This window comes from Apus apus, chromosome Z (assembly GCF_020740795.1).
Source record: "Apus apus isolate bApuApu2 chromosome Z, bApuApu2.pri.cur, whole genome shotgun sequence".
Classification (NCBI taxonomy): Eukaryota; Metazoa; Chordata; class Aves; order Apodiformes; family Apodidae; genus Apus; species Apus apus.
In genome coordinates, this window is record NC_067312.1 from 37510857 (window position 1) to 37530080 (window position 19224).

The 19224-nt window shown below is 41.3% G+C and overlaps 1 protein-coding gene across 1 annotated transcript in view; it reads left to right on the forward strand.

The window, feature by feature from the left end:
• Positions 1–2409: 2409 nt before the first annotated feature.
• TRPM6 (transient receptor potential cation channel subfamily M member 6) overlaps positions 2410–19224 on the forward strand; it is an 89080-nt gene continuing 72265 nt past the window's right edge. Inside the window, exons 1-3 of the mRNA XM_051643556.1 lie at positions 2410–2592; positions 17229–17308; positions 18141–18179. Coding sequence (XP_051499516.1) covers positions 2410–2592; positions 17229–17308; positions 18141–18179 — 302 coding nt within the window. The remainder of the gene's footprint in view (positions 2593–17228; positions 17309–18140; positions 18180–19224) is intronic.

The following is a 19224-nucleotide window of genomic DNA, read 5'->3' on the forward strand; positions in this document are numbered from 1 at the left end:
AGAAGGTTATGTATTAATGTGTCGTACTTCAACATGTCTGCGTTTCACTACCTTAGGACGTGAAAAGCAGCAGGTGAGAAATATTGTTCCTAATGGGCATCCAAGAATTGAGCTGGCTGCACTGCTGTTGACATGACAGTTTAGACACTGGAAATACAGGGGGTATTAAAAAAACAAGCATCAAGGATGGACAAGCAAGATAGAGCTGATATTAAGGTAAGTCTGTAGCCACAGGATTGATATTCTGCAGTGGGACTACAGGAGAAAATGTTTCAGCAGTTCTGATTTCTAAAGATAATAGGATAAAGAGAACATGATAGTTATGTGCACTTTGAACTACTAAAATGTTATAAAGCACAGCATACTTGTTTTCCTATCAGTGGCATGCTGGGGCATTAGGTGTGAGAATTAACAGCATGAGAATTGGTTTGTATGACTTTGTGGAACAGATTTTTAGGTCTTCATATTAGATTGCAATGGCAAGTCTTGATTCCAGGGAAGACTGAGAACTTATTGTGTCTTAAAGAAGATGCACAGCTTAGAAAGAAATGGCAGGTATTTGGAATGAAGAAAATGCTTGCAATCAGAGGAATATGTACACCTAGCTATGTCCCAGTTAAAGTCCAGACCGTGTGCTGGGATACCTGTGTTTCAAGTTTTTCACAGGATTCAGTTTCATATGAAGAGTGGGCCTGTTAACAGTGACTGATACGTCCTGTTAAAATGAATTTGTTTAAGTTATATACATCAGTGAAGCTAGCAAATTGAGCTGAAAGTTTCTATGCTGACTCAGGATGACATATTTGCAAAAACATAATTTAAAATAATATCTTAAAAGGTATAGCTAGGAAAAGAATGAACATGCTGTTCATCACCTGCTAAAATTTCTAGCAGTGCCTTCTGTTATTGGAAGCTCTAATGCTTTTTTAAGGCCTACTGTGTAAGAAGTGCAATTTAAGAAGACTAAAATGGACAAAATGGAAATAGTGTAAGAAGCAGACACATTTGACAGGGGACTGGAAGCATTTTCTTTATCTTCTTTGCCTTTGAAAGAAAAGTTGTTGCAGCCATGGCTCTCCTGTAGGGAAGGAGGGGACAGCTGGGCACCATGGAGGAAGATGAGTCTTGGGCAGGAAAATTAGAAATTAAGAGAACAGAAAATGGGAGAAACAACTTGAAAAAGTGGATGGGAAATACAGATAAGTTCCAGAGGCAGGTGGGCACTGGAGCTTAAAATCAATGTAGCAGCACAACTGAAACCAACAAAAGAAACCTTAGGCAAAAAGCAGATGTGAGGGCAGGGCAGAAACCAAAGAACTTGAGGCTAGGACTGACTAAGGGAAAGGGGTAAATCTGAGACAAAAGAAAATGGAGATTGAAAGAAAAGTAAGGTTGAGAGACAAGTTGGAGGAAATACAGAATTTTGGAAACAAGATGCAACTTAGAATATCGGGAGAATGGCATATGCCTGCTGTGTTAGCCCACTGTAGGTACAACCAGCTACAGTTGTTGCAGGTCTTTGTTTTGGTCCTCAGTGCGTTCAGGGGCTCCAACCCTGCAGGAGGCAGTGGTAACAGCTAATGGGCTATTCAGGATCTTCCTTTGGGTTTTCTTTGTCAGTATGGAAAATTTGATACAAAAGGTATGTGAAAAAGAGAATAGAAAGATCAGCAACCCAGGGTTTATATCTAAGTTTCATCACTTTATGAAAATGTAATTAGTTCACTGTTCATGATCTGGCTTTTGTGAGCACAGGTTGAGTTGCTTATCACCATGAGCATCCTGTGTTTCTTTTTCACCTTTCGCTTTTCAATAATGTGTTGATTATGTATGATTCAAGCCTTCATCATTCAAAAGAGAATCGTTCGTTTGCTCTCGGATCTTCCTGTCAGGCTTATTGTGAGTGCTGTAACCTTAACTTACACCATGCCTTTGTTTTTGTTTTTTTTTCCACAATATTCTAAAAATGACCGGGAAAAAAACCTCAGGCTTTAGAGGGGGTGCAGAGATGCAGAGTATGCTGAGTTTGGGATACTTGTATCCCGGATTCTCGGCGCGATGAAGAACTCGGCAGGATGGAAGCAAGGCGTCCCGAGGGGCGCGTGTCCGCGGGGGTCACGGAGCGCTCGCTCAGCTCGGGGCTCCCCAGGAGAGCGGCAGCGACGGCAGGGCCGGTTGCTCGGCTTTCCAAGAGGGAAAAACCTCGCCTGATGTCTCGGGGCAGCGTACACCTTCCAATACTGATGAAAAAAAAAAACAACAAACAAAACCAAACCACCACACCAGCCGAGCAAATCAGTAACTGAGAAGCTGGGGGTAAAGGACGGCGTCCCGGGATCAGCCGCGCCCGCGGAGGCTCCGCCAGCCTGCCCCTCCGCCGCGGGACAAGGATCGCCGGCAACGACGGGCATGGCGGCGTGGTGGGACCTGCTCTTCTCCCAGCTGGGCTCGGCCTGCCGCGGCGGCCGGGACTGGCGGGGGGGCGGCTGGCGGCACCCGTCCCCCCAGCGCTGCGCGGCCGAGGAGCCCCGTGGGCCGCGGGCAGACCCCCGCAAGCCCCGCCGGGGCGGCCGCCGACCCGCGGCCCCGCAGGTGAGGGCGGGACGGGTGGAGACGGGCTGCGAAATTACCCGCCGTGGGCGGCTGCCGGAGAAGCAGAAGTCGTGAGGGTTGATCCTCTTCGTGTCCTCATCGGGCCAAAGTCCCCTGGGGCTGAGAGGGAGAGGCACGGGCGCGCGGCACTGGCGACGGGGCGGGCAGCTGGCCGGGGTGCCGCGTCCGCGTCTGCTCTTCTCCCAGTGCTACCCCTGGCACTCGCTGTGTCATGGGTGGCACTTGAGGGCATCTGTAAATGGTGCCAGGCTTCATCTGAAAGTCCAGGCGGATCAAATCTGTTGGACGGATGCCAAAGGTGAAACCTCAGGCTCCAGGGGGCTTCACCAGGGCTGTTTTGCCAATGATTTAATATTCTGGTATCAGTGCTGATTATTTCTTCGTGCTCCTGCAGATTTGGCCTTGAGTGATTTTATACACACACATCTAGTTGTATTCTAATAGCTACGAAAGGCTTATAGCAAAAAGTCCATGCTATGGGCAGGGCATCCACTGCATGGTGATTTTTTGATAGTGACATTTGAAAACTATGAATTTTGCAACAGTTCTATGTAACATGTAAGAAAAATGCCTCTGGCTCTAGTAAATCTTCACTTCTTTTTATCATGGTGCTGGCTGAAGGTTTGTTGGTGTGGTGTTTTGTTGTTGTTGTTTTCCTTTTTATTGTTGTCTGGTTTTGTTTGTTTGTTGTTGTTTGGTTTTGGTTGGTTGGTTTTCCCCTTCCTGAATTTAAGATGAAGTATGTGTGGATCAGATGCTGGGTTTTTAAGGGAAGACATCTGCTACTATAGCTAAAATTGTGAGACTGGATGGTATTTCACACAAGTCCTGCTGTAGCAACAAATCTAATGTATTAATTTTTTATATACTTGCTGATACAAGAAATATGTTTACAGTGGAATATTCTTTGTGTTTCTGTTTATGAATATAATTTTTCATTTGCACAGTATTTGCTTGTACACTAGGAAAAAATTAGGTAGGGTTTTAAGTTGTGAACACCTAAAGTTACTCCACAAGCTCCTTTTCTTGGTACCAAAACAAAGTGGCTGGTTTTTAGAAATGTAGTGTAGTTTGGACCTCGTATGTTACCTGTAAGAGTATTCTTATACAGATATGAGGCTAAAATGAATTTAAGGAAGCATCATAATATTATTTTTAAAAAATAATAAAAAATACTATCTGAAGTTATGAAATCAGTTTACAGACTCTTTCTTTAATAAGTTTATATTATACCATAACAACCTTATTTAAAGTAGTAACAGGCTTATATAGTATTATTAAAAAAATGTGATAAACAGCAAATAGGTTAGGTTATGATTGAACCTAAGTTTCTTTTATCATTTTATGGCTTGATAAGGGACAAATGCTCAAGCTTTCTTGGCTCTCACGAGGTCAGGGACACAGAAATTACCCAATAGTGAATGTCCTGAAGTGCGTTGTCCCTGAAAGTAACCAGTATCGGGAAGAAAACCTGAGAATCACAAAGAATTGTACCAGAGCAAGTAATTCGTCTCTGAGCTCCACTTTCACTTTTTTTTTAAATGTTGTAGGCTGAGGGAGAAGATAATTACTACCTTCCCCCCCGCCAATATGTGACCGTCTAAGTCAGGTAGTGGTTTTAAAAGAGCAGAAAGTAGGCAAGTTTAAGATTTCTACAGCACATAAAGGAACAGGAGGTCTCAGTAAAAATCGGTCTGTCTGGGCATGCACACAATTGTTCTGTATGCACAGTACTCCACTTTAGCCTGAAAGTAATGTTTTAAAAACCATACACAATTTGTGTGCCTAGTTCCCAGCTTTTGAAAATGTTACTGTCATGTAAGACCTGAAGTTCCTCTGGGACCAATCAAACATGGTGTACCTTGTGGCTGCCTTCTTTGGGGAGATCCTCAGGGGGTATTCAGCTGCTGCAGGTCCCTTCTCTGTCATCCCAAGGAGTTCTTGTCCACCTCTGCGTAACCATGGTGTCAGGTGCTCAGAATAATAGGAAACAGGTTTTAATGGTGATAGGGCCAGAATCATCCTTTACTTACAGTATTTAAAGTGGGATTTTGGTCATGGAGAGGCTGCAGCAGTGAGAAGGTCAAACCCTTCATGTTGCTATGACCACAACTCTGAACGTGACTGGAGTTGCAAACAGGATGGCAGAGACCATGCTGAACTGCTGCATCCCATCTACAGTGTCTGTCAATGTTGATCTAATCTGGTTACCTCTGTCGAAACTGAATGAAACCTTGCCAGGAGGAAAATCCATGTGAGCTATGTGCAATACACTTCCTACTTCTTTTCCTAAATAAGTCGCTCCTTCATCCTGCCATTTCATGGCTCAGATAACATTAACTTTTATTTTTCATTCACCATTTGAGCTGAAGAGATGGGTCCTGCCACATGTGACCCACAACTAACTCATCTATGAGCTTTTGGATGCTATCTGGGGAGGTGGTATGTCTAAGCTGGCAGTTTTTTGAGAATTGCACTAAAGAGTTTGAGATTCTTCAGGCAGTTGACAGTAAAATGGGAAGCCCAGGACGCCATGATTTATAGTTTTGATCTTTTCTCTGTGTTGTTTTCAGACTGACTCTATCAATTGTTGTGTAAAGCTTCCCTGATTCTTTTAATACAGAAATATATATCTGTGTAACATGTGTACTAGGTGAACCTTCGTGATCCCCTCTGTATCCTTTAACTTACCAGTTATTTTGCTTTGTGTTCTCATCTCTAACACTTTAACTTAGTTTTTGAGGGCTAGTTGTAACCTTCTCTTGCCAGTCCTGAAAGGAAAGAGACCCTGTTGATGGGCCATCACTCTAAGTAAAGCTTCAGCCTCAAGAAAGGCAAGACTTACTAAGGACTTGTTTTTGTCCTTCCCTAATGGCTGACGTTGCTTTGCATCTCTGTAGTAGTGCAGTTGCTGGTAAACACTGTTTGGTTTGTCCAGTTCCCCCTGCCTGTCTTACCGGAACAGAAGGAGGCATCTAAAAGCAGTTTCTGGGTTTTCTTGCTTTTCCTTTCACCGGGACAGAAGCTGGCTGCTGTTGTCCTGCATGTCATAAAAAGGGATTTTTAAAACCCACTAGTGGTCTGGTATCTTGTCACTGTTTGCAAATAAAATGTCCTGGAGTTGCTAATGCTTCTGGTTTTACCTAATTATTAAGTCTCAGTGGTTAGAATCGAGTTCAGCCCTCTTCAGTGTTGTCAGTAACGGTGAAACTCAGCAAAACTGTCACAGTGCAGATGTTTGCCTCCCAGCCTTCAGTGGTTTTGGTTGTAATGGTCTGGAACTCGGTAAACAGACATGGCTGTGCTGTGGTGCCGGCCATGAGGTGTTAAAAAATACGTTTTCATTATAAAAGTGATTTTCTAGCTGCCAAGCAGTTCTAGGGATTACACAGAGATGATGAGGGACTTAGTCACGTCTGTGTTGTTACTGTAAGTGCCAGCTGGGTTAGGCTGCATTGCTGAGGTTGGACTGCAGATAAAAATTTTTACAAGCCTGGTTGGGGTGGGACAATCCCAGGTTTGATCACAGCCCTAGTGCTATAAAGTCCTGCATTTGTTTACATTTTATTGGCATAATTTAAGCCCCAAAGAGAGGCAGAGAAGCTTCTACTAGTACTGCTCCTGAGTGCTTATGAAATGTACCTGTCCCTCCACCTGCTGGCTCACCAGCATTTTGGAAAGGCTGGATGGCAGTGCTGTGCAGCCTCATCCCTCCCAGTGACCTTACCCTGTCCATGCACCTTCCAGTGCCCTCCTTGCCCCAGCTCTGGCCCTGCCCTCACCCCCCCATGCCAGCACAGCTCAAGAGACCTTCCTAACAGCTGGGAGGCTGAGTGGGCTTCGGGACTGCCAACGAGGGGAGAGGTGTGCTGGAGCAGAGACCTTTTACGTTTCGGGGGGCATGCCTAGGAGAGCAGCATGATGTGGTGGGGGCCAGGAGATGCAGCCTGGCTTGGTGCTGGTAGGGCAATGGCAGTGGCTGTCTGGTTGTCCCGTCCAGCCCAGCATAAGGAACAACCACAGCTGCTCCTTGCTGCCCAGCCTTGGGGAGACCCAACCCTCCGGGTTGGCTGCTAATGCAGCCTACACTGCAACAAAACAGATGATAAGGCTGGTGTTGCAGAGTGTGTCATGGCACACTAGCCTGAAGGCATGGAAAGACCTGGTGGAGAGCCTCATGGTCTGTTCAGGTGTTCTCTGTGGCATACGAGGATGTTTCTGTCAGGATGTGACTGGGTTTTCCTCCAGCTGGGTTGAGGCAGCTGTTTGTGGGTCTGTGGCCTTTGGTGAGTTCACAGTGTGATTGACATTTAAAGTAAGACAGCACCACAAAGGAAGGTGCCTTTTTTTTTTTTTTTTTTTTTTCCCCTACCCCCAAGGTGATGAGATGGGCAAAGCTGAGGAGAGTTGTGCAGCCAGGTGAGAAAAGCAGAGGTAGGACCATGCCTTCAGCTTCCTCAGAAGTCATGGAAGCTGTGCTCCCTCTTTTTGGAGAATGGGATTTCAGTCCTGTGACAGGCAGCCGGCCTTGCAGTGTGTTAAACCCACAGATTTTATGACTGAGTGAGACAAGCAATGGAGCAAAGTGAGCTATGCTGACAGGAGTGGCAGTGAACAGTCGTGTGGCTCCAGAGGTGAGCTGTGTGTGTCACTCAAATCCTTTAAACTTCATTGTACTACAGTTTAATATAGATTGCCATCCAGCTGTGATTTGTTGGGGCTCTCCAAGCTTTGTCCTGCTGCATTTTGCAAACTGTGTTTGTTTGCCACTTTACATATGTCCTGTCTTCAGGGAGACACCTCTCTAGTCAATAGTAATCCCTGTGTTGCGAAAATATATAACAAACAAAAGAAAGCTCTGAAATTCACCAGCAGGTAATTTTCTTCTCTTCCATCTTCTGGTTCAAACTGGAAAGAGCTTTGCACTGTATAATTTTCAGTCCTTTTGTGGAGAAATGCTTTTGCAAAAGCAGTGAAGGGTTGACCTCTGTCATCACTCAGTGCCAGGTAGGTGAGACTCAGTTTCAAAAAGAGCAAGTTGATTATCCCTTTGCTAGCATCAAGTGCTGTACAAAGAAGCAGAGCTGGCTTCCAGTGGTCCTGAGGTGGAAATCTGAGCAAGATATGATCCTCTGAGTAATGCACCTGAAGAAGCATAATTTTCTTTGGGCTACCTTGTTTTTTAATTCTTTAAAATTACTTGCAACAAGATCGTTTCAAAGGGGGCATGTAACTTGGCTTGGATTTGAGGGATTTTCTGATAGCATAAATTAACAAAAGAAGAACAAATGCTTGATTTTCTCTGAGATATGAATTCTTCTATTGACTTCCAAAATACTGTCAGTGAGATATTCAGGACTGTTGATTATGGAAGCCCCAGAACTTTTGTCTCTAAAAGAGACAGGATAAAATAAGACCATTCTTATATTAAATTATTTATAATAATTTGCAAATAGTTTAGATTACCTTGTAATTTCTTGCTCTAATTACATTACAGGTGCCTGCTCATGTTTGTAAAAAGTTTTGCGTGTCTTTTAAAATTTATTCTGCAATTTGGACTGTTTTCCATCAGTTAAAGTCTTTAGATCTTTCTGTATCTTTATTTATGACTAGCTTGTTAAATAATCCACATTTTATGGTGATCATTATACTGGCTTAACAAAATGAGATTATATACAGTATTATATTGTATTCTAATGCGGTAATGTAAGAAAAATGACAACTTCTAGCAAGGTAGTGACCACCAACTTTAAACACAGGTTTTTTTCATTGTCTGTGGGACACAGTTATGAAACAGACAGATCCAAACTTTCCCAACAATTTCTGTGCTTCTAGAGCATTGGCTTTTGGAGTGGCCTATTTTATGTGGAAGGCCACTTTGTGTCACAGAGACTGTAATTTCCAATTGGGGAATGGATAAGGAAACCTGTTTTTCAGTAATTTGTAGATATCTAATGCCAATGTAGGATTTTTAGCAGTGCTTCTCAGGCCTGTTTCAAGGATAGAGCTGAGGAAAATGAATTGTGATTTGAGATTTCTTGTGTTTAGCTCATTTGAAAAAGCCCAGGCTGTTGGCAGAAATGTTAAGGTGGGGGCCTCTGTGGCCATCTCTCCCTAGTCCAGTGCAATAGGCTGTGCAGGGGGACAGGAGAGTCTGCTTAGACCCTCTGGCTGGAAATCAGGGGTCCTTCCATGAGCACCTACAACCTGAGCTGGGTGTGCTCATGAGGCAGTGCTGTTTGAGGTGTTGGTTTTTTTTTTTCAAAATACTACATGTTCAAGCCTAGCAGAAAGGCTTAATAATTAGTTAATAATCTTAAAAAGTAAAAAGTAATAAATTAAGAGCCTGGTCTTTCAGACTGGGTTGGCTAGCTCTGTGCTTAAGGAGCTTCTTTGACAAGGAGAGAATATTGTATTTAGTATTTCCTGTGTTTTGTGGTCATTACCCCACTGCTATTTGTGTTCAGATACATTATTCCAGTTGTGTTGTGTGGTCTGCTCTGAGATCAGAAGCAACATATCTGAAAGCCCATTAGAGTCAAACGGCTTTTCTTTTCTTGGCTAAGTTTGGGATCAAAATATTGGAAACATTTTAATGAACTTTCAATGTCAGGCCTCAATCCAGAAAAGCACTTAGACATACATACTTAGCTATAAGTGCAGTTGATAAAATGTGAAAGAAAATACCATAGCACGCTGTTGGTTGAAGACTGAGTTTATATATGTCTGAGAAGCTGACATGTTCCATTTGTGCTAAGGAAAAGAATATAAAATCTCTTTTCAGTATGAGTGGAGATTTTTAACAAGTTCTATTATCCCTCTCTGACTTTGGTCTACATTTACCCTGCTAGTGCAGGTGACTTGTCTTCTGTTAATGTAGGTAGTGTAAAGATCTGAGAATATGTTTATGATGGATGTGTTTGAATTAGTTACTCAGAAATAATCACAGAAATTCTGCTGGGACATGAAATGATATGTTATCTCTGAAAGGAGAAAACATAAACTTTTCAGTGCCATTGAGTCTGCAGTCTGATGGCAAAGGCAGTCTGAGATTAACTGATGATTGTTTTATAATTTGGCATGCTGAACTGTGGAACAACAATGAAATAATTTAAATAAAATTATTTGCCCTTTTTTTTTTCAGTCTTTCTGAAATGTAGTGATGACATTTTCTGGCATATTCAATTACTTACAATACACTGTTTTCACAGATGCACAAAGTCCTGAACACCTGGGTAAAGAAGCAGGTAAGAAAGACTGGAAAAGCAAAAGATGCCAGTTAGTAACTTATAGTGATGTACTGTAGTGATGGAGGTGGTTGGAACCACAGCACATCTGTGTTAAAAACCAGACTGTTGTCCACTAGCAGTGTAGCCTGAACACAACAAAATTCTAGAAGACCTGCCAGTTTGTTGGAAACGTCACATTAAGTTCATATTTTATAGCACATGACCATGGAGTTTTACAGTGCACTTCTACCTTATGTGGTTTCAAAGAGGTGTTCTTTGTTACAATCAGTTGTTAAATTACTTCATACCCTAAGCACGCATGTAATGGATGTTGGACCAGAATGTTCCTGCCCTGAAAAGCTTATGCAAGACAGCCTGTTATGCTGGAAATCTCTTTAAAGCTGGAAGTATTTTACCAGCTGCCCTCAGATGCAGAAATACTGCTGAAGTCCTATTTTTCACTTAAGAATTATTATACATAAAATGATGATACCTGCAAATCCACTGCAGCTTTTATAGCTCATGAAGAGTTTCCCAGGGGTAAGAGTTCAAGAGATACCAGTGTCCTTGTAGGCTGAGCTCTTGTGAAATAGTCTTGAGTGCTAGCTTACAAGAACTCTGGCTGCATTTCAGGTATCTCATGTTCTTGCAAGCAACTTGCTCAATGTGTAGTTAATTTTTAAAAGCTAAGATATTTTAGGGCACTATGCTGAATACAGAGGCTGGATTCTTGCAGTGGCTGTGAAAAAGGGAAGTTCTTTCCCTTCCCTCACTGTGTATTAGAATGAGGTTTGATCTCACACTGCATCACGCTGACTTTTCACAGGCATGCTTTCATCTAGAAATGGTGTCTCTCTCCTTTCCAGGCACCGAAAAACAGTTTCGGGGATTTTGAGTACTTCTAATTCTTGCCGTCAGCAGTAAAGGTTCTTTACAGGTACTGTCTAAGTATACTGAAGTCCTGAAGCAGATTTATTAACCCCAGGATAAATCTGCTGCTATTTCCTGAGTATTTGCTTTCATCTAATAATTTTGAGGGTAATAAATAATTACTTAACTGGAAAAAGAGTTATATGATGTGTAACTATACTCTTTTTTTTTTTGGCAGAGATTCTGCCAAACTTGCTCAGCAATGCAAAAATATTCGTTAAGATCTTTAGGAAAAAAAAAATTCTTGAGAAGTAGGTTCTTTCTTCAGTGTGTGCAGCGCTGACATATGGTGCTTGAGAGCCCTTTTTAGGCTGTTGAAATAGTGTTTTGGCTAAGGCACAAGACAGGAATTATTGCTCCCTGTTGTCAGTACAAATTTGTTGCAGTTTCATCGTTCTGGCTAGTCTCTAGCATGATTGTACTTTGCTTAAGAAAACTAGCCTGTTACTTAAACTGGCTAGCCGTTATACAGTTTCTCATTAACTGCTCCTGTCTGGATCTCCAATGCACCATTAAAGGCAGTTGCTGCTGTTTTGTCCTAGAAATGGTTATATTTTGATAATGAATGAAATTATTCTGACACAGAGATGTGTACCTTTTAATTTCCTTTTGCAAGGAATTGTACAATGTCCACAGCAGCATGCTTTTTCATTAGAAAATGTGTGTTATATGCACCCTTCACACCAGAGGGGACATAAGTGCAGCTAATGGTACTAAAAATTTGTTGTTTAATATTGGCAGTCTAACCTAGTTTTTCTGAGTTTGGTACTCAACCAATGAACAGTGCTTATTGTCTGGTCTTGAAGGGGCTGAATGTTTCTCACAGATCATGGTTTAGTAAAGCTAATTCCAGAGCAGGACAAATGCACATTAGCCTCTACTTATCAGTGTTTAATTGGTGCAGTGCATCTAAAGGCTTTGACTCTGGCAGGTCCTTTATGAGGGGGTGGAGTGGGCTGGGTCAGTAGAAAGCCGCAGAAAAATTGAAGCGTTCACCCATTTGCGCTGGAGGGGTGGGTGGTGAAGTCAGTGGGGACACCACTACAGCAGGTGATTGCAGGGTTGCATCACACTGTCCTGAGACAGGTGAGCCAAGTGCTGCAGAAGTGCTCAGGGATGGCAGCATGGTCATTCGCCTCGCTGGTGGCACCTCTGGATTTTTGAGGACAAATTACTTCTGCACTAGGCTGGGTTTTTAAGTTTCGTCTGCTCTCACTCCCAGTCAGCAATGATTTTAAAGAAAGGAGTGATGCAGGTGTTTCTCTAAATTTTAATCTCAAATCTCTTTCTTTAATTCTGGAAACTTTCATTTTTGAACATTACTTGTGTTTAACCGAATTTGACCTGACAGTGTCCCTTTAATACCATATTATGCAAGGATCTCAGACATTAAAGATATTGGAGAAGTGATTAAAAGCAATTTTCTAAAAACTGCTCATGTGCCTTAAATTTCAGAGCCAAGCTCTTGCCACTCGATTGACTAAATCAGTCTAGAAATCTCCAAAGCCTCTTCTGTGTCAGGGAAGTATAAGCAGCAATCCTAATCCTCAGACTGGCAAGAAATGAGAAGGCGTAACTCCCAAACAAAGGTCTCAGGACTTTCTGGATGAAAAATTGCAATATAAACTCAGCTTCAGGTCTTCTGTATCTCAGAACATACATTTACTAGTCAGAAAGAACATGTAAGTGTATTTTTGTCTCGGGTTTGGTGGCAGAAAGGATATGGTTTGATCCTTGGTGAGGTGCATGTACCCTACTGTAGTGACAGGAGGAATTTTAATTTATTGTTGCAGTTTAACTAAATGACAACAGATTTGAAAAATTAGCCAGAGTTTTATGAGAAGAGATACACACATCATAGTGGTCTTTTACAAAGTTAGGAACAAAGAGCAAATACCAGTTCAGAAGTCTCCTTCTTTTGTTTTACTTGTCCAGCCTTTATGTCATGGATGACTGTAAAAAAAGTATGATGGTTTAAAACCCTTTTCCTGATTATACAATTAGCTTAGAAACCTAAGTAAAGCCTCAGATTAAGAAATTAATGTTATTGTTTTGTTGTAGATTTTGCATGTCAAGCAAAGATTTTGCCTTATATAAAATTATGAACAATGGTAAATATGTACTCTCTTACAGTGTTTCAGTCTTGAAATTGTGTTTCACAAGATGAAATACAGTGATACGGTCTTGTATTGTACTTTTTCCCATGCTTGATTGGAATTTCATTATATAAATTTTTAATTGGTACTGTCTATTCAGGAACTTCATAAGGAAGTTATGAAGTGGACTTTGCAAATTATTTTTTTTTGCTATTTTCACGTTTATCACTTGAGATGAAAATAAATGTTAATGTTAGAGGCTTCATCAGAATCGTACACGTATTATATGCTAAGTACTGCTTTTAAAATGTAAAAATTATGGGAAGCAAGGAGATGAATGAGCACAGCACAGGCAACATTCCAGCAAACTCTTTACGTAAATAAGCAAAAATAAATAATGAAATATCTGTATGGGAAGATACTTTGTTTCCTTGCAGGGCAAAGTGAAAACTCCCAGTATTGTATCAGATGCCCTTTGAAATGTTGTTTTCAGTCCTTTTTACTGAGACTCCTGAAGTGGGGTTAACTGAGATGAGTGTTGTGCTAGCCGAGTGTCTGTGCAACTAGGTGAGGTACATCCTTGGTGCTTCAGGATTGAAAGGTCAAATACATTTCATAGTGATCTCATTCCTCTGAAACAAATGGAAATTTTGTCAATGAGCTCTACAGTAGCAAGGTTAGATTCGTGGTATGTGATCTGAAGCTGTAGGGTTTTGTTCCATTCGCTTTAATCCATTTTACCTTGAACTCAGCCCGTGGTGACTAGAGTTGCCTGATCATTTGAGGCATGTGTTGGTAGCTGCCCTTACTTGCTCAGTTGCAGAAAAATACAGTTGCTTTTGGGCCAAATTAGAGAAGGATATGCAAAAATCCAGAATTTTAAGCATTGATACTTTTGTGTTAATCGCCAATCTCCCTACAAAATCTAAAAAAAGAGTTTTAAAACCAGGTGTGTTTTTCAGTGTTCTGGTTTGGCTTGGTGGTTTTTTTTGTAGCGGGGGAAGGGCCCAGAAGTGGCTCTGGTAAGAAGCTGAGAAGCTCCTTCTGCTCCAAAACCAGCCAAGGAGCCATTAGAGGGACAATAGAGGCACCTCTGCGATTAACATATGAAAGAACTGGTATAACACCTGAGCAGAGAAGCACTTAGGATAGAAAAGCTGTGCTGGGGAAGCAGAGAGGTGCTGGTGGTTGGTGAGGAAGAAGGGGAAGAAGGTGCCCAAGCAGAAGTTTCCCTGCAACCCATGGTGAGATGGCAGACTGTCCCCCTGCACTCATGGAGGAACATGGTGGAACATTCCCTGGGGTTGCCAGGAGGGGTGAATTTGGCCAGTGGACTTGGATTTTGTGGCCAGAGGATTTGCTGCCAGTGGACTCTGCGCAGCTGTGGAAGACCCCAGTGCCAGAGGAAGTGACTGTTCCTGAAGCAGCCCATGACTGTGGGAAGCCCAGGCTGGAGCAGCTTGATCCGGACCTCGTGGGAAGGACTCATGAAGGAGGAGTTCGTGGAGGACTCTCTCCCATGGGAGGAACCCCATGGGGAAGCAGGGAAGGACAGTAAGGAATCCTTCTTCCTGAGGAGGAAGGAGCAGCAGGAACCACCAGCCATTCTAACCCATGAGGTTTGTCCTCCTCATCCCAGAGTGTGTGTGTGAGTTGAGTGAGTAGCCATGGGGCTCCTCCTTTGTTGTTGTGTTGGGCTCAAACCACGACATTCAGGAGACAGCTTAGAGGTTCAGAAAGCTGATAGTAGAGAAGAATTTTTTAATCTCCCATATTAGATATTGTAACTTCAATCACATGTTGTACTGCCATCCCTGAGGACTGTAAGTTTAGCTATATTTTGGTTTGAGATAACCACACCAAACAGCGGTTTTGTACTGAATGTCCTGTTCCTCTTTACAATTACTGATTTGTGTTTTGTCTTTATGTGTAACTTCATGATGAGGGTTACTGAACTTTAGAGATAAAAAGCTTCTTTGACACCCCTTTTAGAGGGAATTCATATATAGATTAGCTGAGTGCCAGTGTCTTGCTCAGCTGGCAATTTTTGCTGTTGGTGTCTAGGCTGAATCAATGCGTCCCTATTACACTGGGCTGCATATCTCCAGCGCTGGCCTTCACACCTGTACAGATACCCAGATAGCACTTGATTTCCAGGATAAGTCATGCTGCAGGTAATGTAGCTTAAGGGAAGCTACCTGAGACTGTGTGATGCCAAGAAGTTGCTCAAAATTCCTTTGAACTACTAGTGCTCTTACTAAATTAAAGTGACAGCAGTTGGATGTTCTTTTACCTCAGCAAATGCTGTAAGGCTTGTCATCCTCTTAGCTGTTCTGTCACACCCATTCCTCTTAATGAAAAGTTTAGTAAAGTTCATTCTTATCCAGAGCATCCCATAACACAAAAATATTTTTTATTCTCTAGTTCTGATTGAAAACCACTTATGAGAAGAGTAATAGGTTTCAGAAAAATCAGTGTCCCAGGATATTGTAATGTTAGCAACACTGCACTGTTTTGCTTGGTAACTCTAACAACTAGAATAAAGTGGCTTACGGAGCATGAAACAATATTGGTTGCTAACGAGAGTACTACTGAAAGGTTTTTGAGAGTAGTGTGTGCCTCCCCTTAGGTGGTGAAATTTGGCTCACTGTTTCCAAGGTTTTTCTCTGGATTTAATTTTAGCACCTTGTCTTCAGTAGGACTCTTTCTAACATAATTAATTTCCTTGCATGTCTGTGCTCCGTCCAGCCTGGAGGATCTTCCACGCTGTTACTCCTTCATTAGAAGCTCAACCAGACACAATTCAATTAGTTGCTCCAAGAAGAATACGCATGCACACCAATACCAGCAAACTGCTTTTTAATTATCTCTTTCATCTTTGGCAGTGGGAACCTGTTTCAAAGTGCCTTAAAATCAAAGGTAGAACTCCCATTTGTCTTGGTGGAAGCTTTGTCCCCATCTACAGGCAAGCCCATAGTTCACGCAGGGAGCTCGTGACCCTCCATAACTGCATGACTGGCTGGGAGGTTATATGGTGGTGTTTAGCAATGTGAAGTTGAAGTAAAAAAAACCCCTCAAACAGGCCTGCTTTATTAAGGATCATAACTGCATTCAGGAGATAGAAGAGAGGTATTTTATTTTGTAAGTATTATTGCTGAACTCCATCCATAAAATGGCTCCAGCAGTACTCTTAAGAAGTTGAATTACTGGCATTCTCATTAATTGTTTTCTAAGTCATTGTACAAAACAAGTGTTGAGACAAATACTTACCTTAATAATTTTTACAGGGTATGCATTTTGCAGGAGAACAATTGTGTTTAAACATGAGGACTGAAGAAGGAGTCAATATTTATTATTGGATTACTAGGATCCTACTGTGCCCTGTCCTAGGGAGCTTACTCTCCATGTATAAGGTCAACAACAGATTGAGAGTGAGATGAACACGAGGAACAATGAGACAAGAGTGGCTGGTATAATTGTATTTAATGTTTATGATAAAATATCTGTTCATTTTGTTTCACTGAAGACATGAAAAATTCCTTTGGCGACAAGAAAAGATTCTTTGCTTTGAGGGTGTACTAAATTCAGTCCCTGAGATTTCAAGGTTCAGTGTCCAGAAACTATCATTCTTTTCCAGGGATTTGATCCTGGTAGACCTGAAAAGAAGTTCAAATTTCAAAGACTCCCAGTGAGAGTATTTGAAAAAAATCTGTGTACAACACTGACTGTTCAGTATATTCAACTGCAACAGGCTTCACTGGGACAGTTTTCACAGTGTTCCCAGAGGCCAGTGGGAAAAACCTGGCTGACATACACACTAAGTTCTAAGTCTATTATTTGGTCCTTGCTTTTGCATTTCACTGTGGTCCTAGTTCAGCAGACATATAACCAGGAAAAAACTATTCTTAACTCTGTTAAGAATAATAAAAGAAAGAATCAACCGTCTCTTTCAGGTAAAAAGAAAAAATCTTGGCTTTTTAATACAGCTTTAGGAAGACAGCCATTTGCTAGTGTTCTGGCAGAAGAGAAGTGCAATCCTTTAAGTAGTTCCGATTCATCCTTTCCAGTCTGGCTATTTTACATGTGTTCAAAAGATCCTCTCAATAATTTTCATGATTATTAGAGAGGAGTGGAAATAAATTTTAATATTAATCTTTCTGTGGAGCTGTGTAAAGCTTGGGGGTGAAGGGCTAGGACTGTTCAGAGCTGTAGCTTCAGCTTATAGTGTTTGGTTTCATCTAACATCGTGATGGGAAATGTTATGCATTATGCATATACAATTGTGTAGATATTATGGTGCAATTTTTGGCCTTGTGCGCCTAAGGTCAGGAATACATTTGTGTTTGCAATGTCTTTTCAGTCCCCCAAATCTTGGATTGAAGAGGTCTTCAGTAAGAGAGAATGTGCACACATCATTCCCAGTTCAAAAGATCCTCACAGGTAAAGCAATTCATTTTATTTTCTTTCTGTTACATTTAGGAAGAATCATAATAATTTTTGTGGGCTTTGTGTGTAGCTTGGATGAAGTTCTTCACAGCTTTGCAATGCCCCAGTAGGCGATTGCTGGTGTTGATGGGTTTTCACAGATTCAGTCACCAGTATGTTTTAAATAAGGCTATTAGTTTGATTTAGAGATTGGCAACAACTGACTTTCCTATGCTTCTTAAATATGTTGCTCTCAATCCAGTAACCAAAATCATTTTATCCATCCAACTGAGAGATTGAGTTACATGGAGTTACTGCTGCACAGAAATTCTTAATGCTGTTACCATCATTTTCCCCCTTCGTCAGAACAGTGCCTGTTGCTGATTGCAGTCTTCTGAGATACAAGTTTCTACTCAGTCTGGCATAGACTGTGAAAAAGTAAGGGAAAGATCAAATCCTCCACCCCTGTTTAGGAAGGCAAACAGAATTTGGTATTTCAGATTGTGTATCTGTTGGGTGGTGTTGCCTGAATAAATTTGATGAGATCAGATTCTGAGGATGCAAACTTGTAATTTTGATCATATTGTTTTGAATGCACAGATAGTGTATAGCAGGTAGGTTTGATCACTCATCTATGAAATGCACATTTGACATACAGCCTGAGATGTAAAATGCCAGACAAATCACTGAAGTTACCCGGTACATCTTGCAGGGGTGAGTATAAAATAACACAGCCTTTAATGCTGTTGATGAGAATTTTGTCACAGATTAATCAGTATTTTATGAATACCATTACTCATACTTTCTTCCATGCGAACATGTATTAATTATCCGTCTTTTATCACAGGTGTCCTGCAGGATGCCAGGTGTGCCAGAATTTAATCAGGTAGAAGGGCATAAATATATATCTATGATTTTCATAATGACCTAAAGTTAGTGATGGACGTTCCTAGTCAAAGAAAGTAATGAAAACAAAAATAACCTTCCTCATATCTTGTTGGAGCAGCATTTCTGGGGGTGCACTGGAGAACGTCTAGGATAAATCTGGGTAAAGTAAATTGTGTGATAACCTTTAATTTATTTGCAATAGAAAACTTTATCCAAATACTTTGTGTGGATGAGTTGGTCTTAATCTTAAAGGCAGAAATTGGGCCTTTAAAGGCAGAAATTGGGCCTTTAAATGGGCAACAATTCCAGCTGTGTCTTGAGTGATATGAATGAGAATGAGATGGAGCCAATGGAGAACAGTAAGATTTATGGAAAGAGGAAGAACAAAACAAATGCAGAAGAAAGAGGGTAATAAAAACATCCTTGATGAAAGTTTTTCTGAAGTTTTTTTTTCATCTTCTCTGTAGTGGGCATTCTGAGTCCTTGCTTTTGGAAAAGCAAGCAGCAAAAAATTTATCACTTTGGTGCTTTTAACTTGTGTGTGGGTGTTTTTTGCACAGCTAGTATTTTGTGGCTTGTTTTAATTAGTCGCTTTCAATCCAACATCTGTTGTTCCGCTGGTGTTCTCAAACAAGTTTTGATACTGTATGTTTGTAATAGTAAATTATCAGTTGTTGGAACAAACATTTTAACTTTCCTTGATATTTGTTTTGCGTTAAAGGCCTTTGAAGGCTGAAGCAACAGACGACCATGAGTTTTTGATAACTAACAACTAGGAAGCTGGTGTTAACTAGTCCTGTCACCTACATGTACATAATTGTTGACTTTTTCATTATGTTTCACATTTAATTTTGCTTCTAAGATTTATGTAAAAAAAGAGTCACATTTTCCAAAAAGCAATTAAGTTACTCCTTTAAATCAGATCACAGTAGAAGACCAATATGCTGAATAGTGTTGACCTTGTAAGTAGGGTAAATTAGCTGTGGAGCATCTGTTCAGAAAGAGACAACTCCCTCTGAGAGAATGGTCAGATGTTCATTTTG